Source organism: Oryzias latipes, chromosome 7 (assembly GCF_053564925.1).
Source record: "Oryzias latipes strain Hd-rR chromosome 7, Olatipes_Hd-rR_3.1".
NCBI classification, from domain to species: Eukaryota; Metazoa; Chordata; class Actinopteri; order Beloniformes; family Adrianichthyidae; genus Oryzias; species Oryzias latipes.
In genome coordinates, this window is record NC_136243.1 from 25990450 (window position 1) to 26015000 (window position 24551).

The window sequence follows — 24551 nt, forward strand, 5'->3', positions numbered from 1 at the left end:
TTTTATTCAACATTTTTAGCATCAGCAGTAGTGAATGCTGTTGTACAAGGCTGTCTAACATAAGCCAATAATGTATTAACAAGTTGATGTAGACACTCTGGGTTATTGGCATGAGGTCTCTGGCCTGGGCTGACCTGCCTTCAGCTGCACATTTGCTGTAGAGATGTATACAGCATTGTTATTCCTAAAAAAACATTAGCTTGCAATTGTCTGTATGAGTCATTCTCACCTTTGTGAGAGTCTCGGTGCATTTATTGGAGGGCTGATGCGTTATGAGAATGTAAATGAATATTTAAATCCTGTCCTGATATAATCCCTCCTGGTGTGATCAGTAGACCTCTGTGCATGTGCCTGTATGTACTGTATGTGCCTTTGGTTTGAACGTGTAGATGTGAAGCCCAGATATATTTCTTGGCTGCCTGACTGTCAGACAGAAAGCGTGGGAGGCGATATTCATAGAGGTGCTTTCAGTGGGACTTTTATGAGAGACTTTTTTCCACGGCTGAAAAAGAGGTTGACCACACACAGTAAGGTTGCCTCGGCTCGGCACGAACCGCGTGTTTATGCGTGCATGTACGGCGCCCTTCCTTTGAGCACTCCTACGTGGGCTGCCAGGGGTGCGATCCGCTTCATGTTTTGTTTCAGAGAGCCCTCCCCCGTGCTGCGGAAGTGTTGCCGGAAGCAGTGGGAGCTCACCCCCAGTTCTGCGTCAGTGGCACTAAAGAAAGGATTGGGGCTTTCCGGGAGGAGAGAGGGGAGGGAGGAAGGGATGGGGGCTGTCAGGCTGGGTATGTCACGGCCATGTGGGTGGCTGTCTGCACGCGCACACACAGGCGCAGTCACGTCTGCTCTTAGACGAGCTATTCCTGTACACACTACATTGCTGGCTTGGTCCAAGTATAATCCCCATCTTTGGAGGGGAATTCTAAGAAACTTGAACAGGTGTGTGAGTTTGTGTAAGTGCGTGTCGAAGGGGAGATTAGTTCACGTGTGCACTGAAGTTTTCCTTGAGACCGTGGTGGCAGCAGCATTATCTAGGACGAGTTTTGGCTAACTTTGGTGGTGGGATTGGAAGGCTTTTTGCCTGCTTTGATGGCAGCTTTCATTTTTGTTGTCCGGACTTTGTTTTTCCCCTCTGAATGGGATGAGAACCTCATGTGGCAAAAAGAAGCCACTCTTCTCAGATGTTTGCGTACAACTTGTGCAAACCTTAAGCAGAAAACAGGAAAGGAAACAGAACTTCTTCTCTGGTGAAATAGAGAAAAAGGAAAAGGATAAATGTGCAGAACTCTGTGACCCGTTCGTCCTGAGGGATGTTTTCATCTTGCTCTGCGCTCGCAGCTCGTTTTAATGTCTGCCATTTGAGAGACTCCAGAGAGGCTGCACCTGTTTGCCTCTTGGCTAGGAGCCCCAAATCCCTCCTCCTGCCCCCGCCTGCCACTCAAGCTGCCGCACCTCCTGGGATGGATGGAGCGAGGGAAGGAGGGGATGGGGTTGCGTGCGGTTGGAAGGATAGCTGGAGGGCTTGGAGGCGTCCGTCCGGGAGGAAGAGCAGAGATGCATGCACAGAGAGCAAAATAGAATAAGGTTTCAAGTACAAGTCCACTCATCCACTGTGGACAGACCTCTATCTCTTTGATGATTAGAACCACCACGTTCTTTTTTGTTTCAGTATCTTCTCTTTGCACAAACCCACACCTACTCTCCCTGCGTCTTTGTTAGCTCTTCCCCTCAGCCTATTGTTGCCACGCTCCTCTCCAGTTTCCAACCTGTTCTTCTCCACTCCTCCCAGCGAAGGTTTTCCTTTGCTCCCTATTTTACCTTCACCGATTTCTCTGTTACACGACTGCGGTAATCTGCTGTGACCCCTTCAGGTCCCATTAAAGGTCACCCAGCTTCACTTCCTGGCTCTGCTATAGCTGCTCCCATAATCTCTGCTTACTCTTGGCAGCTTTAAAACTAAAGAAACGCTCAGTCAAAGCACATCCTCTTTCTTAGTTTAATCTGGAGTTACAAATGCAAATAGATTTCTGATTTGGTAAAAGGAATTTTTACCAAAAAAACATAAGCTAACTTGTAATGGAAAATATTTTTGAATTAATTAAATTCACTTAGGCAGTTCTACCCCTTAAAAATAGTCATTTTGTTTATTTAGTTATGTCTCTTGTATTTCAGTAATCCCAATGTGTCATTTTCCATTACCAAGAACATGGTTTTGCTTTTAAAAATAGATTATTAGAGAATAAACATTTTTATTTCATTTTCTTTGTATATTTTTAGCGTTGTTTTTTCAAAGAGATCTGCCCTCTCAGAGTCCAGGTTTGCAAATTTTGTTGCTGAAATGTCCTCTGTTCTGTGTGTGACATGCTTTGCAGAACCGTGGGCGCTTGGCAGAGAAGCGCACCATTCCTCTTCCTCCTAACCGGGTGCCCAAGAAGGAGCTGGCCTCCATCTTCAGCAGTGACGACAGCGAAGGCAGCGAGCGGGCCAGTGGGGACCATGCCCACATCAAGCAGGAGGACGACTTGCATTACAGTATCATGAGAAAAAGGTGAGGCTCTCTGATGTTCTTTTTCCAAATGGTAAAAACTTCCTAAAAATGCACAACTGTTATGAAACCCGAAGCTGTTTTCTCTTTTTTTTTTTACAATCCTGCATGGAGCTGCAGGGAAACGGTGTTGCCTTATATGTGTGCAGTTTTTTTTTTCCAGAGGCAATTTTAAGATAAACTTGAGGTGTCGAAGGTTTATTTTCAGCATTGAAGTCATGTATCAAAAATATGTTGCCTTGGGATGTTTAATGGGGCCTTTTGAGCTTTAAAAATGTTAAATTTGGTCCATTAGTTGGAATTTTGCTGCTCTTTCTAGTCTGTATTTGTATTATTTGTTGTAGAAATTGTGATTCAGTTTTGGTTGTAGCTTAGGATGTATAGGGACATAAGCTGGTCCCGACGTCTTTGGTGACGTCGGGACCAGCGTGGAAAAAAGTGTGGAAAAAAGTGATTGAATTAGGAAAAAAAAAGTATAATTTTGTAGGCTTGAAAGATGAAACCTGAGCAGATTAATGACAGTGCTTCATGATTGGATGAGTCTGGATTGTAAAGTAAAAAGGTTTTGAAGGAAGAGCAATGATAGAAAAGCTGTCCTTGCAGTGGATAGACCATTTTGGTGAAGGGAAGACAAGAGGAAGTTGCTCATGTTTATGTGTTCTTACATGAAAACTCACACATGCAGGGTTAGACAGAGGTCACCTCATCAGGATCAGCCACATGACCACTTCTAGTTGTAGACACGCATCTTGTCTTACTTGTAACTTAATTGACTTTATCCCTTTTTTGGACATTATGAGGACCAATTATCTCTGAAATTTTGTGACTAATTAGGATGCAAATGATCTTTTTATATAATTTAGAGACCTGGCAGATTATTGACAGATATGATGCAGAATCTGTTCATTGATTAGGCTCCAAAAGTCCCCATCTGCATCATAAGCAGCCTGTGCTGCCTCATTACAGGATGAGATGTTTTTCGAGTCTTGAGACTTGCGTGTGACACAGTGGACAGCACAGCAACTGTGAAGCTTTAAATGGATCCCCTAACCTTGTTTAAGAGGGCCTCTCCTCCCCCTGACACTTGTGCCGCTGGCGTGTTAAAATGATAATGAATTTAAAGAACACTTATGACTAATATGTCAGGCTTTTACCCTTTGAAAGGCGGCGGACTCGCTGGAGCCGCAGCTCCGGTCTGTCGTGGGCATCCGTCTCGGCTTCGCTTTATGCCCCCATGTGGGTCTGGACGAACGGGATAATGGGATGTCCAATCATGGAAATGTGATTTCCATTGACCACAGCTTAGTAAGTGAGTCGTAGAAGGGCCTTAACAAATTGGATTTGGCGAATGGATGTGAAAAATACGGGGCCTCTGTATACATGTGAGTGTATCTGTGCTGTCTCATCCTCACATCATCAAGGCTGATGGCAAACCATGTAACACTCAGTGGGCTGTACGAACCTCCCTGCTGCAACTGCATTTTCATCCATGTAAATACGCCCGATGTTTGATGGGCCAGTTTCCTCAGAAGTTTGGGCAGCAACTTATCCTTCAAAAATAGTTTTTTTGTATACTCAAACACCATTTTGTAGTCAACACTGGTGAGTTAGTTAATAAACCAAAGTTTGCCAAATTTAGTTGAAATGCATGTTAAACTTTAGTTTTTTTATTTCTTGTAAAGGAACTTAGGCAGGGCTAATAAGCCTTGGTCCCCTCCTTGTTCCCAGTCTTATTCGTTACTGATTATCTGAATCAGATTCTGACTGACTGAATGCACCTGATCCAGGTAATCAGTGGCAAATATAGTAGTAAAAATGTGTAATTAAAATAATCTTATAATTCAATAAATAGAACCAGAAGAGGATGAATTATAGTTTTATATTTGTTTTTTCTGAATTTATAGGAACTTTTTTGTTTTCAAAAGAAGCTGTTAAGGAAAACAGGTTTAAAACAGAGATCATAAATAGGGTCATGACACATGGAATGCACACATTTTTCGTGCCATTCTCTGTAAACCCTAGAGATGGTTGTGGGTGAAAATCCCAGTGGGTCAGCAGTTTCTGAAAAACTCAGACCACCAATAGCCATGCCACATTCAAAGTCACTTCAATCACCTTTCTTCCTCATTCTGATGCTTGATTTGAACTGCAGCAGATCGTCTTGACCATGTCGACATGCCTTAATGCACTGAGTTGCTGCCATGTGATTGGCTCATTAAAGAAATCTGCATTAATGAGCTGTTGGACAGGTGTGCCTAATAAAGTGGCCAGCGAGTGTACTTTTTTGTTTGCTAACAGTAACCTAGCATTAAACTGTTTTTTTGTTGTTGTCAAAAAACCCCAAAATGGTAAAACAGGCTAATTTGATCTCAGAGAAACAGTTACTTCAGAAGAAGTCTTATAAAAGGTCAGAAGTGAAATGAATTCAATTCATTTATATTGTCCAATATTACAACACAGCTGTCTCATCGGGCTTTACCAATTGTGCAAAACGTAAAATTAGTTATCAAATACTATAGCTGCTTGCTAAACTAACCAAACAGACTAAACTAAACTGGGCATCCCTGCCCTAGACCCTCCTTCTGTATCAGGTATTATTCATCTGTATCAGGGAAGCTCAGTGCTTCATGGCGGCATTGCTATATCGAAATCTTGTCTGCCCATCAAGCAGAAGCACCAAAGGGAGAGGAGAAGACAGGCTTCCCTTAAGTATTTGATGTATCTATTTTTGTATTTATTTATCACCCTCTCCCTTTTGAAGGCTTACTTGTTGTAGATTCAATACATTAGTGGGAGACTCGACAATTGTCTGCATTTTATTCAAAAGATGATAACAAATGATGGAAAAAGGAAACACGTATACATTCCTGCTTTAGATTAGGTGTCTTGCACTGGGAAAATATCCTGACTTTACTGTTGAATTTTACATTTGACATGGCAGTATGGGATTGTTGCTATAGGCCACCTGTGCAGGCTGTGTTCAAGCCATTGTTTGAGCAGATGAGGGCAGCGTACCTGCATGCCAGATGTTACACAGCCTTCCTCCTCCTCCCCTTCCTGACATATGTGCTACCTATGCTTTCCCTCTGGTGGTGTGAGACATGGCGTCAGGGTGCTGCCAGCTCACACTGTGACCTCCAGCTCCTCTGCCTCAGCGTCATGTGCCAGAGCCACAGCGGGACACTACTGAGCATTCATACTGAGTCAGGCCCTAAAGCTAGAAAAAGAGCTGCATTATATTGTTTGAGCTGTTAGAAAAATGATGCAGATAGGTTCTCACCAACTTTTCGAAAGACAGGCCTGAAATACACTGTGAATCAAATATGTATAAATAGGTCAGGGATTAAGCAGCCTTGAGTTTGAATCTGATTTTTAAGGAGACAAATTGATTTCATGTTGCAATCTTAAACTGTTAAATCTGTGAGCTCCACTGTCATACAGGATAACATAACATAAACTAAAATGTTAGACTGAATAAATAATATTGGTCCCCAGTTGTCAGTCCAGTCAGTTATTGTGTCTGTCCTATGGTGATGAAGGGGTGGCATCTATCGGTTTATGGGTGAACTGAGGATGAGGGGACCGTCACCTGGGTGATAAGATGGCCACTCATATCCTTCTTAGTTATCAGGACCAACAGCCACGATCCCCCGCCTTCACATACTTGGAGGCCCCCCGTCCTTTCCAGCAAACTCCTTCCTTAGCAGCTCCTCAGGGAGCGCTGACTCAGGTGACTGGGTTTTAAACACTTCCGCAGCCTCCGCTCCATCTTCCATGGCTTGAGTTTGACCTTGGTTACACCTACAGGAAGGGAGGAGGAGGGCTTGATGGAGGGAAGGAGTGGGTGGGGATAGGGATAAGCCTTCATTAGCCCAAGCTGAGGCGGGACAGCTCAGGAGAAGTGCGCTAATTACCCAACTAACAATGTCCTTGCCGTTGATGGCTTAGTGCCGCCACTTTGCCATAGGATAATAACCCCGTCACCTCTCTGAGAAGTTCATGATGGCATTATCATGATCATTTTAAATGATAGGCAGAGGGTGGTGTATTAATGCAGCGAGCTAACCAATGGATTTGGCTGCAGGAAAGACACATGTCTCCTCAGGTCTTTTCTCTGCAGTCAACTTTAAACAACCTTGCTTAAATAAAACTTTTTTTAGAGGCTCCTCATTGGAACCAGATACAGTGTTGCAAAGTTGCACCCTAGAACACAAGTCTGTATTTGGTGGAAAAAGTTCCGAGTTTTAGTCCAATCAAGTTTTTTGTCCCTAACAACCGATGAGGACTGTTTTGACTGGGACTGTTTTCTGACTCACGGTGGCTCGGCAACTGAGGGGTGACTGGCGAGACCAGCATGAAGCCCTTTGCACCACTCCTTCATCTTCTCTGTTAGCATGTGGAAAACAGCTTGGCGACCGGCAGCCTGACATTACAGCAGGAGCCTGTAATCATGGGACTGTAAAAACCAAAATCCAGCAGCCGCAAACAGTGTGGCCTCGTCACGGTGGTGGCAGTTAAGAACTGTTCACCGCATCTGGTCCATGCACTGTGCTGGCAGTGGCATACCAGACCCCCTTCATAGATGATTGTGCTTTCAGAGAAATTTCCAGTTAAACTCATAAGTGAGGAGGACACTGGTACCAAGAACTGATCGAAGGCTTTCTACTCATCTGAAAAAACTGATGGGCTGAAGAACCTTTGTGAACTCTTTACAACAATCTCCTGCTTAGCACGAATGTCACATTGATGAAGCAAAACCAACTTTTATTAAAGCTACTGGTCAACATGTTGACTTTACTTATAGTGCATGGGTACCATACTCCCCTCAAACACTAAGCGCGTATTCCCCATCACGATTCCATTTTAATGCGATCAGGAGGGTAATCAGATTGCAAACAAAATACCTCCATGACATAGTTGTATAGGTCCATTGGGGCTGGGAGTTTAGAAAGACAGTGGATGGAGAATTTAGAAGGACACTTGGACTTATTTGTAAACCCTCTTCTTCTAAACCTGAATTTTTTTTCTATTGTTCAAAGCCAATACAGGGTGTTTGTACAGGACTTTGTTCTAAAGTGTTGTAAATTTGAAGGAAATCTGGAAATTGAATTCATTGTAAATATGGCTTTTTATTCAAAGGAAATTTTGGCTTTGCTAAATATTTCTTGGCTTTTTCCCCCCACATTTTTGGTTTCCACATTTCTCTCAAGCAGATGCGAGCAGGCACAACATGGTTTTAAGCTGCTAAACTACTTATGAGATGAGAATTTGTTCATTAATATATCTTAGTGTGGAAGATGAGACGGGATGAGACCTGAAAGTGCTGGATACAGTAGTCTGTCAAAGTCTATTACACACACACTGGCACTAAGAGCTAGTTGACAGAAGCCAGTTGTAACCACCGAGTCTTTGTGGAGGAGTGTGTTTTATAGAGCTGAATGGAGCTTGAATAGAGGATCTCTGTGGTAAGTAGTAAGGAAAAAAACATGGAATTAATGCTCTGATGCTTTTTTCTTCTATTCTTGTTTAGAATTTCAGTTTAAGTGACTTGTTTATCTTTAAGCATCCTCTCTTTTTTTTTGTCTCTGTTACAGTCGTGACAGTGACCTGTCTTCAATCATCTCCAGCCTTCACCACAGCAGACAGCCCGGCATGCCCGAGGGTGAGTCAGCTTCGGACCACAGCACCAGTACAGCACGCACAGGTAGGATCCCTGTCGTGTTTGAAGGTTTGTCACAGTTAGACCTTTGTAGCTCCTCGCTCCAGCCTTTCTGGCATTCCTCATCTTCATTTAGCCAGATGATATATGCCACATTCAGATCTCCGGTAGCACATGCAAATTGTCCATTACCTGTAATTAACTCTAATTTGAGTGATTTGGGGAGTTTAACTTAAGCCTATTACACATTTCTACAGGTCGCTCCCAAGTTGATTACCTAATGTTCTTCCTACATTCTCTGCTGCGCTCCAGGATTCCTGCTAAACCCCTTGTTTTAAATTACCTCTGAATAAATAGCTTTGTTTGACTTTAATCCAGTTTCACGTGAGCCGAGGAACCATAGAGTGCATGTGCTAAGCTAAGAGCTTTTCCTGCAGCTTACACTTCGAACACAGACCGCATTTAATCACTGCTATTTGTTAAGGAAGCTGTTTGATGATAGTCTGCGGCCATCTGGATGTCATTCTTCAGCAATCAAACTAACTTTCCTGGATGTTGCTGGCACACTGAATTCAATGTACGTGTTTTCATGACAAACATTGTATTTGAATGGCAAACACAGGGGCAAAGCATCATAAAACTGGAGGCTATGAACTGTGCAACTTTGGTTTTGGCTCTGAAGTCGCAACATTCCAGCGTTGTTACGACATAGGAGATATTTGGGTAGAATTAGCATATGATTGTACCAATGCTGGGTTTTCTCTACTGGTAAAGTCTCAAAATTCTCATCAGTCTGGCAGATCCGTCTGCCTTTGATTAATTACTAAAGTGCCTTTTATCAGCAAGAACCATAACTTTGTTCAGCTCCTGGCCTGAGTTCGACCCTGTCCATTATTATCCTATTAGTCAGAGGTACAGTAAGTGGCATAATCAGTCCAGACCCAACACATCCATACCCTCTGCCTGTGTGCTTACCTCCTTTGTCTAACAGATTAATTGTCCATACGGTGCAGGGTGAGTAGAAGTAGAGTAGCATGGGCTCAGTCAGGGTCTTAGACCCCCGTTTGAGACTGATTTCCACAAATATTTGATCCTAATCAGCGACTGAACTTGATGCAAAAGTCAGGGCCCTGAATGGCTTTCTTAATGCTTGAGGACAAAAGCGGATCAAGGTGGGTGTGGGGTGATTTGGGGGGGGGGGGGGGGGGGGGGGGGGGCTGAGTTGAGTGCGGCCCACATCGTAGAGGTCCGAGACCCCCAAATCTGGCCGTTTGGGCATTAAAGGGAGATTTAACAGGCTGCCTAAGCGGCTCATTTCGTGTCTGTAAACAAGTCCAATCCGATCAGCAACTGGCTCTAACTCTGTCTGCCAGTGAAATTAGGCACAAACTCATTCTCAAACACACACAATCAACTGTGTGCCACTCCCTACCTGCAGGTGCAAAAACGTGCACGTTCACATTTCCAGCAGGAAGTTTAATTCATTGGATTCTGGTCATTTTTATCCTGTGTTTGTGTTCTTTCCCCTAAATTTCGTAATTTGGCAATTCATTGTAGAGATGAGGGTAGGACTGGTGGTAGTGAAACAAAAAGGCACTTAGAGGAAGAAACAATTATGTAAATATTTTTAATTTACAAAAGTCAAAAAGATAAGGTTGTCAAATAGATTCGGTGATGTTGGTGTGTGTGTGGCAGGGGTCAGCAGCAAAGGGAAGCAAGCTTGCCCGGTTGTCTCTGAGCGGTAGTGGGCCGTTAATTAAATCAGAGGGACAGACAGGAGGGCTCCCTCCCTCTGTTTCTTTCTTGCTCCATCCCTGCCCTCCCTCCCTCCTGTGAGAAGTGGGAAGGAGGTGGAAGAGCGGGAGGGGGGAGGGGGGCGCCGGGCGCCGGCGCTCAGAGTCTGGCTGCCTGTGGAGTCTGTAAACTGTGGCTCTGCGGTCAGACCGGAGACTCAAAAAGGCAGATAAGGTGTTTTTGGGTTGCAGCTCTCTCTCTCTGCTTTGCTCCTTATGCTGACTCCCAGAGGCAGTTACAGGCTGCCGGCGTGTGTGTGGTTGGGGTTTGCAGAAGCGGTATGGGTCTTTTTTGGGTGTGTGTGTGTTTTGTGCGTGCACACCTTTCCGTATGTGTGTGTGTGTGTTTTTTTGTTTTTTTTTATGTTTGGTTTTAGAAGCTTGCTATATGTGAACATGCAGCTCAGTAAACCTTTTCCTCCCAAGCTTTCTGTATATATGAAGAGCTCCACACGTTCTAGCAGCAGTTTATTAGCATAGAAAAGAAATTCTTCACCAAAGAAAAGACATCTGATATTAGCTCTCTGAAGCAAACAGGAACAAACACAGATATCGTTGACCAAAATTTGTGAATTTATTGAATAAGGAGAATTTTAGGTGATGAAACAAACACTGGATTTAAATCTGTTACTTAAATCCCCACTCCAATCATCTTTTGACCTATTGTAAAAGCATTCCCAGTAACCTTTTGACTTTAATTATGCTGTTATAATCCAAAATAAAAAAAATCCATTTAGTTTTTCTTGGACTTATGTTTTTTGCAGAGCAGCAGGAGTTGATTAGAAATATGCCTCCAGGTTGTGGGCAAGACTGTTGGCATGGATCAACCCCCTCCTTACTTCCCATCATCCATTTGTTTATACCCTCTCCCACTATTTTACAACCCCTCATACCCCCAACCAAACATTACTGATGTAACAAAAATGGAAGCAATATCGGAAAGATCCAGCCGTACAGTTTTAAAGCCGGATGCCAGCTTTGATGAGGAAAACAAAAATGTAGATGGATCTAATCGTCTGCAAATGAATGCATCAGACTGGAGCAATTTTGAGCCAGACTGTCTTAATATATGTCCGCTATCATCAGAAAATGGCCACAAGAACATGTTAAAAACATCAAAAACACAATTTTCATCAAGTTTGTGCAAGACATCGGAAAGTTAAATCTCTTTTTTCTTTTAAGAGTTGAAAATTCATGCATTTCAAAGATCCAGAGTTCACACATTTTCACTTTCAGTTTACCATCATGTCAAATATAAAATGTCATCAAAATGCTTTTTCTCTCTCACCAAATTGTTACAATAGAGTGCAAATCTTGAATACGCTTGACGTATCCCCATTTCTAACTAATCCCATCAAATACATATTTATGAAGGATATTTTTTGTCAAAAACCTATTTAAAAGTCACATTTGACCTCAAACAATAAACACTAGACATATTAAAACAATTTATTTCAATTATTTAATTCTAAGTAGTTTATGTAATTCTAACAGAATATGAAATAAAATATAATACAAAGTTTACAACAAAGCAAATGATAGTTATATCTATTGTCTTAAATTCTTGAATGGGACACATTTTTAACTTTTACAAAATTGCAGAATTGTCATCTTGGTGTCTTGGATGGATGAGACTGCTGTTACACTGGGACGGTTGTGCAGTTTCTCTGGCAAAAGAGCCCTTATCTGGACAGAGGAAGATTCATATTCATTAACTTTAAAATCCAATGAAATAGTTTATACCAGAAGGACTTCAGGGCAGCACCACTGAATAGAAATCAACAGCTCTGCTTTTCAACAGCAGGTTCTTATGCTTTGACTCTCTTTATAAAAAACTTTGAATGATGATTGACTTTTGTGGGACAGATGCTGCCGAAACTGTGTTCAAGGTGAACATTGTCAGAACCAAGGAAGTACCGGAATTAAGATGTTTGGTAGAAGCGTCACGTCTTTCCCTTTCTTCTCAATATTTGTCTCCAATGAGTTCTTAGATGTTTTCAGAGAGAATGAAACAGGCAGAGGTGCATGGAGTCACCTTTTCATTTGCCAGTTTTGGTGCATCCTCCTCTTAGCATTATCAGAAGCGCTTCTTGCCCAAACTCCAGCATGCATCCCCATCCATCCATCCCTTCCTCCTCCACCCTCCCCTTCCTTTTCCCAGCTGCATCGGCCCGTAAGCCAATCAATGGCAGGGCTTTCAGGGCCGGCGGAGGCCCCGGCGCACGGAGGGGGGGATCAATAAGTTATTAGCACCATTCTGTCAGCTGTAATGTGGAGATTGATCGGGGGGCTGCGGCTGCCGGCGCCCCCCACGTCCCCACCTGTCACGCATCCGCCCCTCAGCCCCTCTCTCCATGCACCCCCCCCCCCCCCCACTCTGCCGGCCTGATAAAGATGACAGATTAACGGAGTAGGAGTGGAATTAGGAGAACTGGCTGTCTAAGATGTCGACACATTCTATGGGATGGGAAGAAAAAAGGAAGTTTGAGGACATTAAAAAAGTAAAACAAATAGAAAAAGAATAATACAACAGTGCTTATAATTTGGCTCGGTGGCATCACTTAAAAGATGAGGGGTTCAACCTTACGCTTCCTCTCTTCTCATCCAGGTTTACCAGCAGGGAAAAAACCTGCTAAGAACAGCGCACATATTTGAATATATCATAGCAATAAGAGTATTTGCTCCTAATAAACTACTCTTCTGACACTTCAAAAAAAAAGAAAAAAAGGCAAGCTTTAATCTTAAACAAAACCGGCTTTCCAAATAATTTTTTCCCAGAAAAATTAACAAGCAGGTGATAGGAAAAGGCCTGGGGTTGACAGCAGTGTTAGTGGGGGTAAAGGGTTTTTAAAAGACGCTGGCATAGCTCACAGTTAGGCATTAAAAGGGAGTGCCCGTCCTTTAAGAAACCCTATTTAATTGGCTTTAAAAGCTTTCCGCCCTCAAATCTCGGGCCCTCAGGCACTCGCTCAGGAGACGCGGTGTCTTGAGCGAGGTCGGCTCAAGAGACAGCTTGAGTGTGTGTGTTTGATCATGAGAGGCTCTGGGTTTATGCGTGTTTGGTAGAAAAGAGGGTTAACTAATGGGGGGGTTCGCTAATAGGATAGGCTGAGACCATCTATGAATTTTTTGTGTGACAACATATTGGACGTAGTTTGAAATGAGAAGGAAAACAGAATAAGAGGCCATGAAAGTAGAGTTTGTGAAAACCATTTAGTGTGCGCGTGCACACACGTGTCCATTAGAAGTCCCTTTTACACCCACCTCTGTACCTTGTGAATTGTATAGGAAGTGGATCTCCTCAGGACCTGAAAGGCAACATCAAACACCTCTATTATTAGTGAACCTCCTTCCTTTGTCCCTTTTCTTGCTTGTGCAGTCATCCTCTTACAAAAACCTGGACTTTTTTAGGACCACAACAAAAATCTTCATCATCCTATCTAAAAATCGCTGTTTTTCCCCTTCTTTTTTTTACAAACAAGGTTAATTGGTAGGAATTTTTTGTTTGAGCTCTCACCAAAGATTCATCTCAGAGAAAATGTTGCTAAGCAAATGTATAGTAAAATGGCTTTAAGTAAGTCATTCAAACTCTTAAATCCTCCAGCTCCAGAAACAGAAGCAAGCGGAAATGATATTATGCTTAGCCAACCTCAACGAGGATGTCAGGGATCATTATTTAGATAAATTGCCATCTATTACAAACACTGAACCATACCATCTGAATGCAAAAAATTGGAGTGCTGACCTTGCATAACTACCTTCAGTCAAAGTCCCTAGAGTTCTTATTATGCCTCTGCTACATCCTTATACATGGATATTACCAACTTTGTCATTTTGCATTCTTAGTGTGAGATGTGAACTAACATACTCTAAACTACTGACAAAGCTCAATGACTGCAAAAGAGCTTTAAGGCTTCCTGTGCTATATATAAGTATTCTGTAATTTTGTGATATCAGTTATGAAGTCCTACACTAAAGCAGTCCAAACTTCCAGTGCGAAAAGATGTACTGAAGCCAGCTAAAGGTAAGCAGTCCAAAGCTTTATTGCTACGTTCAGTTTTGGCCTTTAAAGCGTCAGAAAGGATCCCGGACAAACCCCCAGATTTGCCATGAGACAAAACTTAAAAATAAAAAAATTAACATATATTAACATATAGAAATATATATTAATTATAAGACCTAACAAAGACCTAAAGAAAAAGTTTAGCAATCTTCTTGCTATAAAAACGTTTTTTGCAAAGCACACTGAACAGACTTTATCTTGGGCTTCAATCAAGCTAATTGTTTACTTCCTCCTAGAAAAAAGAAAGAGAGACACAATATTATCATAATTAAAATTTTGTCTGTTTTAAACATCACTGATATACCCTCATTTTATTAAAGTATTCCTACAAAAAAAAACACGGACATAGTCTGTACATTTCATTGGATAAAAGAAAGTTTCAATGCAAAAAGGGAATGTCAGTCAGGGACAGATTAAACTTTAAACTGCAGATACCCAAGCTGGGCACCAAAAACATTTGAGCACCAAGAATTTTTTGAGGTTTTGACCAAACTGTGTTTTTTTATTTATTTATTTATCCCTTTTGATTTTATTTTGTTTTGCCGTTTACACACACTGTGAAAATGATGAAAAATTGCCTTGTTGAGAAAGGGAGAATAGAACCTTGGGGGTGGAACAACACCCCTCCTTGAACACCCTTTTTCCTAAAAATAAGCAACGAGAGGTAAGGAGGAAGAGGAGCAGTTGCTCTTGCGGCGTGGCTGTTTGTGTGCAGTTAGAGACAGAAAGGTTGGAGAAAAACAGAGGTGCGTGACACAGAAATAAGGTGAGGCAAACGGAGCAGTGACAAACTGCTTTTTCCTTCCTGCCACGGCTGCTGCGTGGTGCACTCTGCATCCCCACCCGCCACTGATTAGGCCTGTATTGATTCGAGGCGTGTTTGAAGGGGTGGGGGTGAGGTGATGGGGTGGGAAGGAAGAGAGAGATGAGAGGAGAGGAGAGGAGGAGATCCCAGCAGGGGGTTCTGTAATTGTACACTAGATGCCCCTCTTTGGTAGCAGAGTTGGAGGCCTGGGGACAACAGGGAGGAAAAAGAATGTGTTTTTGGGAGGAGAGTAGGAAACCTGCAGACGGGAGAAGAGCACAGACAAATTTAGATGAACGGAGGGAGGAGAAACAGATGGAGGAATTGGTGTTTACAAAAACGTTTAAAAAAAAAAACCCCACCAGTGACGCCAAATGTCAGCTGATAAAAAAAAAAACTTCTTGTGCAGAAAAGAGAGATTCAGAGATGCACTTTAGTTTAGCACAAGGAAAAAATGATAACATTTGACGACAGACTGCTGAGATAGAGACGTAACAGGCAACAAAGTCTCGTCTCCGTGCCCCAAACAGGCTAAGACGTGTGAATTATTTGGGCAGATCTGTCATCCGCACCGATATAGGCTTCCTCCTCATCACTGACAGAACAGGCACATCTCCAGATGCCTGTAGCTTGCTTCATCTGCTTTGTTTGTTTTTTCTCTCTGCCTATCACTTTCTCCTTTGCATTTCCAAAGAAGCTGCCATGTATGCAGGTCACTCAGACCAGAGATGCCAACTCAGTGTCATCCCTTTGTTGTTGTTTTTTCTGACTCCCTCTTCTTTGTGTGTGCATTACAGATGACCTTCTAGGCAAAAGGAGGAGTTTCTCTCCAAACACCAGCAGCGAGTGTCCCACTGACAGCAAGAAACCACGCAGTGCATCTCCAAAAGGTAGGGCTCAGATCTTGTCTGCATGTTCGTATGCTACATCACTGAAATTAAATGGTGGAAAATAGTAGTTAATCAACTGGAAGGACAAAAGTAAGATCCTCAAATACATCTGCACAAACCTGTTCGTGAAAAAGGTTGATGAGCAACAGAAGAATATTTGAAGCTAAAAGGAACATGCTGACTGGTTCAGCCCCCGTGCTTGGAAGAACATGTAGGAGGACATGCAGGATCACCAAGACGCTTTAGTTTCCACGTTATTTTTTTTATCTTTTACGGTTGTCAAAGAGTAGATGCTACACAAAGGTGTAGTTTAAAGCTAAATTTAAGGTGCGCAGTGAGGTGGAAAAAATGTGTACGTTTTTAATTTTATTGTGTAAATTACTTCATATATTTCTTTAATTGAATAAAGTGACCTTCCCATCCAAAAGGAAAAAAATTAGGAACACAAGCTGTCAAAACAAAGTGTCTCTTATGTGCAATCATGATGCCGGCGTGTATTATTCATGTCTTCGTGGTGTGGTGTGAAACAGGCGCCCAGCTTGGGGCAGCAGACTTCGTCCTTGTGGACTCCTGAAGGAGGCCTTTTGACTGTTACATTGCAGGACTCTGAACCCACAGCAGCTCACCACACATCCAGCCCTACCTGTGCCCAGCCTCTCTGCTAGACACACACCTCCAGTAATTTGACACATCTATGGCGAGCCATGCTTGTGTTTAATTGTGGAGTTTTAGGCCTGTGTTTGACCTTTACCCACCGCTCAAACTATGACCGGCTGCAGTCCTGCAAGGGGGGCTTTTTCCTCTTTCTCTGTCCAAGAAACCCTCGTCCCTGGATTCTTTGCTTTTTTGTATTTTAAGAAAACTCAGCCTCTGAAAGATGCACAAATTTGTTTTGGTCGAGAGAGAAAAAGTGTTTGTGTTTACAAGTTGTTGCTGCTGCTTGCCCACTCTGCATGAGCTTTCTTCTTAAGGGGATAAGTGATTTTATTTTGGAGGTTTTGTTCCTCTCATACTCGAGTGTAGTTTGGTTCCTTGTTTTCTAATCAGAAAAGCTCTAACTATATTTTATTTGCATATCTACAGAGAGGGTTGCGTGGGTGTCCGTGTGCACAAAGGCTGCTCCTGACAGAAATACATTTAAGCCATTTCAAAACATTGCTGATCCTTTGTCTTAACCTTGAGCTCTGTCCACACCTAGAGCCTGACTTTGCACCTGTATGTCTGCTTGAATTTGTGTCATCTACGCTGCTTACATCTCCCTGCCTCAAGGCTGGCGACAGCAACTATCCTTTAATGACTGATGCAGGTAGAGAAGCAGACTGAACACAGCCTGGAAAGAGTGGTGCATGGATGGAGCCAGGTAGATTGGATGCTGCCGTGCAAATGACGTCTGTTTTACTTTTAGCTGCTAAGACTGCACTGGCTGCTGTGTTTAGAGAGCGGGAAACTTTCGACAGGCACAGACGCATACAAACAAACACTTTGGAAACCCTGGGTGGATTAGAAGGAGCTCGGCAGCGGAGACAGGGATATGTGTTTGCTTCTTCCCTCACCACCTCCACCCCACCTTCGCTGCTCAGCGCCACTTCTGCTCGCCTGCCCGGGGCCAGACTCAGGTTTCAAAAAGAAGGAGGGTGGTTAAAATAACCCTTGCTTTCCTCCGCTTCTCCCTCCTCCACCTCATCCTCTGTCTCTTTCTTCTAACTCCTGAATCACCTCCCCGTCTATCCCCCGCCACCCTTGCCTTAGATCATGTTACTATTGACAGAAAGGGGAGGAGGGAGGTCAGAGAGAGATTAGGCATGAGAACCGACAGCTAGATAGATATCATACGCCTCATCATTCACACAGCGTGGGGAACTTTTGGATTTTGTTCACTTTTTATATTTAGTCAAATCATGGCGGTTTTTCACACAGTGTTAGAAAAATCGTGATGCTGTAGTTGGGTCCAGCTCAGAAAACTATCACTGCACGGCTGCACCTTTAAGTATGCAGCTTCTCATTAGGATTTTTCTATTTATCCAGAACTTTTTCGAACAAACTCTTAATCCAAACACTTTTGGTTCAAATGTTAGAAAGACTTCAGATCAAAGAGAACGTTCACATTAGCGTGAGATTGCATACTTGATGTAATCTCAAGCACCCCTCCTAAAAATATGCTGTTTTTTTGTAAAAAATACTCTTCAAACCAAAAGGTAAAAAAAAAGAGCAAAATTTGTAATCTCCTATTTGTTTCATACTAGAATATTAGGCTATAAATGAAATGTCAGATGCATTCGTGCTAAAAGGTGGAAGATGGCTGATTAAACCGAGAGAGAAAAGAAGAGAAAGGATGTGTTAAAGATGAAATTAACACATAGATGAATATAATTAAAAGGACCAGTGGGTGTGCTCAGTACAGCAGGTAAGCCTCTGCAGCCATGCTGAACTAAGCAAAGGCAAAAGCACCTCATTTCAATCACAACTCACCGGTTGGTCGGAGGCAGCAAAGACTGGCGTTGAGTTGCAAACATGCAGAGCGCCTGATAATTAAAATTGGGGGGGTAGGAAAGGCTGATCTTTGGAGACAGAGGAATCACTTGCCAGTCAGAAAATCTGTGGTTAAATTCACAACACTGAACCACATTCACTGATGTGTTTTTTTTTTATTCTTTTTTAATTTATGTACCTGTGGAGTCTGAGAGGCAAAGAAGGAATACACGTCTCAGAGCTGGACTTTACATGGCAGCTTTACTAATAATACTTTATGTTTTTTTCAAGCCAAGTCTTAAAGGCACAAACCTGTTGGACTTACCCTAACAGCTGGTTATCTCTGAGGCCAACAGACTAGACTTTGGTTTTCTGTAAACAGCCATTAGTCCAGAAAATAAAAGTGAATGTAAAAGTGCTTGTTCATCACCCACCCCTCACTGTTTGGTAATGATAGACTCCTCTGTTCTCATGAAACAGATCCATTCCATCAAAATAAACAAAATAATGGCGAAACTACAAAAAGCTGCACATAGCAGCATTTTTCAGCAGCCTCTTCTGTCAAAGACTTCGTAGTCTTTTTTATTTATTTATTTTTTTTGTTAAGATGAATGTCCTTTAGTAATCAGTTTGCTCAATGGTGCTTTTTTCCCAACATAAAACAGGTTAACTTTACCAGAATAAATAGGAAAGAAAAATATTCCAGACTTTTTTTTGTTGCTTTTTAAAAATAATGCTTTTTAATAATATCATTGTACTGTGTAATTAATTTTGAAGTGATTGTGTGAAAATGGAACTTAAGTGAAAAGCTCCCTAACTTAGCCAGCCTCATTAATCATCATGATTGCACCTTTAGGATCCATTTCGGCATTAAGAATTACTCATTTTTTTAACCTTTATTTCAAAACGAATGATTGAAAAACCAGAAATATTTACAGCCGCAAACTCCAACCCAAAATCGCAGAGACGCTCAAAATTACAGACCACCATATAAGGATCATTTAGGTAGGAAAATGTGTCTTGCTGCATTTTTAGCCCTGGTCTCCCGCAGCAGAAGTGACCAGCTGAGGGACTGAAAGAGCTCTCCTTTGAAGATAATGAGAACATGGCAGCAAAACACCTTTTTACATTGCATGCTCAGAAATCACATGTGTGTAGACATGTTGCTTTTAGCTGCATGCTTCAAGCCCTTGTCTAATGTGGTTTTTCACAACCAAGGTGCAGGATGATCTTAAAACCTTGAATCTTAGAATGAACTTAGTTCTTGGACTACCAGCAAGGGACAGGGATAATTGCAAAGCCGTAAAGTTCTGAACTAAAAAAGCAGATACTTAATTTATTTGGTAAAAATATAATTATTGCAAATAAAACAAAACAACAACAACCCAGTAGTAGTCAGTTCCCATTAAGTCTGGGCTTGCTGTCTGTGTTTGATTAGTGTTTTGTGATGTTTGTAATGCTTTAGAAAAGTGCTACCCTTCTTCTTAGACCCTTCCAAACCCCTTACAAGAAATGCTTCATCCCATCTCCAATAACTGGTTTAAAAACCTCAAAACAGATTTTGTTATGTTTTCAGTTTTTGCTTTTTACTTACTTTCTATGCATATTGTGTAATTTAATAATATCTAAAATGACTGTGTGAATGTATATGTGTTTTGTTTCATTAAGTTACTAAAAGGAACAAAAAAAATCTGTATTTTTAGTAGAAGAGACGATAACATTTTTTAATTGGAATTTTTCAGAAAACTCTGAGAGCCCGGTGGGGGAGGCAGGTGGGACCCACAGCCTCATGAGCCCTGAGGAGCATTATAGGCGGATGATGTCTGCACTAAGCGAGCCTGGGTCCTACGAGGAACAGCAGCAGCGCCTCTACCAGTTAGCAAGCAGCATGGGTCTGCATGGCCACGGTCAGTAAAGCTCTGCTTAAGTTGTTCTTTTGTTGCAATGCAATGGTCTTTACTTTATATTGTTTCTTTGGTACAATGTGATTGAAGCATATCTATTTGCATTAAAAATATATTTATAGATTTTGAAAATACATACTTGGATTTATAATTGTTTCCAATTGGAACTTTTGAATTCCCTATTTCAAAAAGAAATCAAGAATGAGTCCTTTCTTTCACCTGTCACCAAGTCACGAAGGTGTGTTGCTGCTTTGTAACCCCGGAGTGTAGCACTGTTCTCAGAGTGGTGTGTTTAGGTGTGCCACGCTGCCGCCACGGCAAAGCCCCAGCCGTGTAGACAGCTGACATTTCTATTTAGAGCACCTGGTGTCAAGTGTTACTCGGGGTGATTTCTGGCCACCCTGATTTTCCACACCCACAAACCTTCACAGGCATCAACTCTGTGATTGATACGGGGGCTCTCATTGGCTGCCTTCCGACACTCGCAATCCGCCTTCACCTTGGAAACAGGGAACATGTTACACATTTATGCATTTTTTTCCTGACATCGCATCACTGGTTTTGGTATGAGAATCTTATATCTGTATGAATATGTATGAGGATTAAAACCTGGTCGTGTTTCACTGTGTTTAAGAATACATTTTTCATTTTATCTTGTAGTTGACCAGTTTTTTTTTGTTTTTTACTAGTAACAATGTTATTTTATCGTTGCAAATCTAGAGGCTCAACCTGATCGCTTACTTTTTTTCTCAGAAGTCCTGTTAGTTTTCTTTTAGGTTTGGTTCTCTGCCTGAAAAATGTAAAAGACACTCTTGCTCCCTCTTTCACTTCATGTTTTTCCTCTTTGAGAGGCAAAACTCCTCTTTGTTTTGATGTCGTTCTATAATTTGTGTTGCTGGATGAGGTTAAGGCTCACATGAAGTACTTACAGCAATGGGAAATTGTTTCTGCGATAAGAACTAACAACTATTTTAAAATATAAGAACACAAATATCACTTTCGGTCCTTCGATTAAAAAAAGAAAAATCCACACTCAGTGGTTTATAGTTTTATATATAAAACTTCATCTTGTATATGTTGTGGAGGATTTAGATGGCAGAAGCTTCACCCACATACAGACTGTTCAGAGGTTTATTTATATGAGAGCCTGCAGCTCCACCCCCACCCATTCTCCAATTAACAGGTGGAGCTTGCTAAGAAAGTGACACTCTCAGGCAAAGACAATAAAGGTGGAAGGACAAGGGGAATGGCTGTTTTGTCTCTTGAGAGGCTGACATGAATCACTTCAGCAAGAACCCCTTGACATGGGCCGAGTCCCCAATGGGGCTCCTGTGACCCCTCCTTTCTCCCCCCCTTGGGCCCCATCATCTCTCCTATACATCTCCCTCTCAAGCTTGCTCCTGCACCCCCACTTCCCCTCATCCCTCTTTTCCTCACCGCCAACTCTCCCTTTAGCCCTGGTCCCTGCAGAGCATCCTTTCATGTGTTTGAAGTGCAGGGCACAGAAAATGAAAGTGTGTGCGCGTGAAAGAGACAGGGGTGAAGAGATCCCTGTGTGTGTGTGTTTGGAAATGTGTAGGTGCAAGGTGTTGTTTGAGAGGCTCTCTGTCAACCTGATGGGCAAAAGATGAGTTGGGAGAGGAGTGGAGGGGAAAGTCTGATGTTGGGGGTGGAAGTGGAGGGATGGCAGGATTGTAAAAATGGCCAAGAGGGCTTTCCCTCCCTCTTCACATGATGAAAGGAGAGCAAGGGAGAGGGAAATGAAAATGAGAGATTGGGGTACAGATCCAGATGAAAGTGAGAGGAGGGATTGGATGGGAGGCATGTTTTGTTTTGTCTCCTGCAGAAATGTGGAGTTGTAGACAGTCTTTTCAGCTCAACCCTGCAGAAAACTCTAACATCAGAACTTTTTAGACCCATCTAACCTCTTTAGCAGTTCAAACTTTAGAGAAGCATTTTCCTATAAAGATATATAATTTTTCTTTTGTGTGAGGCACTTCAGCAGATTGATGTTTGCTTTAATGCACATGCCAGTTTACAAAAATCCATTATATGGCTGTTCAAGTTGCATCAGCGCAGTCTTGGTTCAGACTGCACTGAAGAAGCTTATAAGAAAGGATTTAGGCCCAACTTCTGGCATATTTATTGTTAGAAATGTTGGCAGAGGACAACAAAAAACAGGCAAAAACCAGATCTTTCAAAACCCCATATTAACCAAAGAAAAAGTAAGTGGTACGGAAGAGCAGGATGTGTGAGATTATTGTTTGTGCACCTTAAACTATTTCTTTTGCGGACGAAGCTGTTTGGGGTTTGCATCAAACCAATGAAAATTTAGCCCCGGAGCTCTGCTTTTTAGACTATTCCTGCAGTCTGCAGAGAAGATTTGCAAACACAAGATTAAGAAACTGGAGAAATGCAAAAAACTAAGGAGAAACATGATTAGAAAAGCTTTATGGGGTTTTAAAGGCACTCTTTGGAATAAACAATGCATTCTAACATTTGCCTGTTAAATTTTGCTCACATTTTTTTTGGTTAAACAGCTAACAAGTGAAAATTAAGGCAATGTATACAAATACTTTAAAAAAATTATGTTACACATTTCTGAAACAGAAAAAAACGCAAAATCATTTGTAGAATAAAAATCTTGAACTTTTACTCCTTTTGTTTTGTTTTTAGTGGAACAAATCAAACACAACCAGACTCTTAAAGACCCACTCTGGTAAAAATTGTGTTTTTTGGTGTTTTAACATGTTCTTGTGGTATTTCTCTCATGATGGAGGACATACATTAAGAAAATTAAGCTCAAAACTGCATTTTTGAGTATTTTGGGTTTCATTACTTAAATTGGAAATTAGTAGCAGATGAAAAAATACTGTAACGGGGTGGGTAGGGAAGGCGGGGTTGCTCTGTGCCATTGGTCCCACCTACATCTCAGAGGTAAATTTTGAACGAATACCTGACACTTTAAAACGTTTTTGGCTTAAAAAAACAGCATAATCATAATTAAAAGACCACTGGGAATGCTTTTACAATAGATCAAAAGATAGATAGATAGATAGATAGATAGATAGATAGATAGATAGATAGATAGATAGATAGATAGATAGATAGATAGATAGATAGATAGATAGATAGATAGATAGATAGATAGATAGATAGATAGATAGATAGATAGATAGACAGACAACTTTATTTATCCATTTGGGAGGTTCCCGCATGGAAATTGACATCTCCATCGCATACAGCACTATTAGACATAATCAGAAAAGTAAAAACAGTAAAGACAGTTTACATTTCTGCAAAACAGCATTTAAGAAAGTCAATCAAGGCCCTTTCCTTTCTGTCCCACTCCCCCCTCCTAAGTGGTGGTTGAAGAGTTTGATGGCCCGGGGGACAAAGGAGTTCCTCAGTCTATTAGTCCTGCACCTTGGGAGGAGCAGCCTTTTGCTGAAGGTGCTTCTCTGGCTACTGATGGTCGTGTGCAGAGGGTGGGTGGCAAAGATGATCCGTGGGACTGTAAAGGCACTGTCTCAACAAAGTTTAACCCCATTGATTCCTCAATTCATTTCCAGCAACAATTAAAAAAAATCACTAATGTTTTTGCATTCGTATAGATGCTAAATTGAGGGAATTTTGGAGCCGAAGTGGTTTGATGCATCTTTGACTAAATTATAAAGTAATAATTTGACTCATATTGCTATGTGTTTCAGGTTATTGGAGAATCTGCTCATGTAAAATACATATGTTTTTGTCTTAAGATAGTCAGCCATCGGGGTAATTTGTCAGTTGCCATCTGCTTCTAGGCTTTTTTTTTTAGAAACTCACTTTGCAAATATTAATTAAGCTAACTCTTATCTAAGGTGTTGGTGTCGGGAACTTTAAAACTTTGGAACAGAAAAGTACATTTAGCAGTTTTAGAATACGTGCGCCGCCCTCAGAAGCCACAGCCAAGCTGAAATGCTGCAGGAGTCACCCTTAAATAATCAAGAGAACAGTTTAACCGAAAGCTTATCCCGAAGCTCATTCTCTGTTACTCCTGCAATCAACACCACTAACTTCATAAGTCACCATGGCAACAACAGGCAGCGTGTGCATGTGTGTTATGAGATTAGCCATAATTGTTTCTTAGTTTGCTTATATTTTTCATGTTTGGCACTCAGAGGCCAATCTTGATTTATTTTTTGGATCTAAAAACAAAAGTTAGCACGGATCCTGCAGTGTGGTCCGGATGCCTTCACGCCTGCAGCATTGATTCTTTTTTTATCTGTTGCTTGGAGGTCCCCAGACTTTATGTAGGTGCCATATTAAAAACTGCTAAAAGCAGTGCTTTAACAGTGCCAGTCACACAAAATAATTGGTGAGGTGGGATTATGACCACAGAAAACTCAGAGGTCAACTGTTCCATCCCGTCACAAGTGCA

The 24551-nt window shown here is 41.8% G+C and overlaps 1 protein-coding gene across 6 annotated transcripts in view; it reads left to right on the forward strand.

Moving 5' to 3' along the window:
• samd11 (sterile alpha motif domain containing 11) overlaps positions 1–24551 on the forward strand; it is a 53128-nt gene that overhangs the window by 11785 nt on the left and 16792 nt on the right. For 3 of the 6 annotated variants that reach the window (XM_011476984.4, XM_011476982.3, XM_078950726.1), the window contains exons 3-6: positions 2376–2551; positions 8143–8252; positions 15666–15758; positions 19970–20134. In XM_011476984.4, the coding sequence (XP_011475286.1) occupies positions 2376–2551; positions 8143–8252; positions 15666–15758; positions 19970–20134 (544 nt within the window). The remainder of the gene's footprint in view (positions 1–2375; positions 2552–8142; positions 8253–15665; positions 15759–19969; positions 20135–24551) is intronic. The other 3 variants (XM_011476983.3, XM_078950725.1, XM_078950727.1) reach the window with 1 other exon arrangement.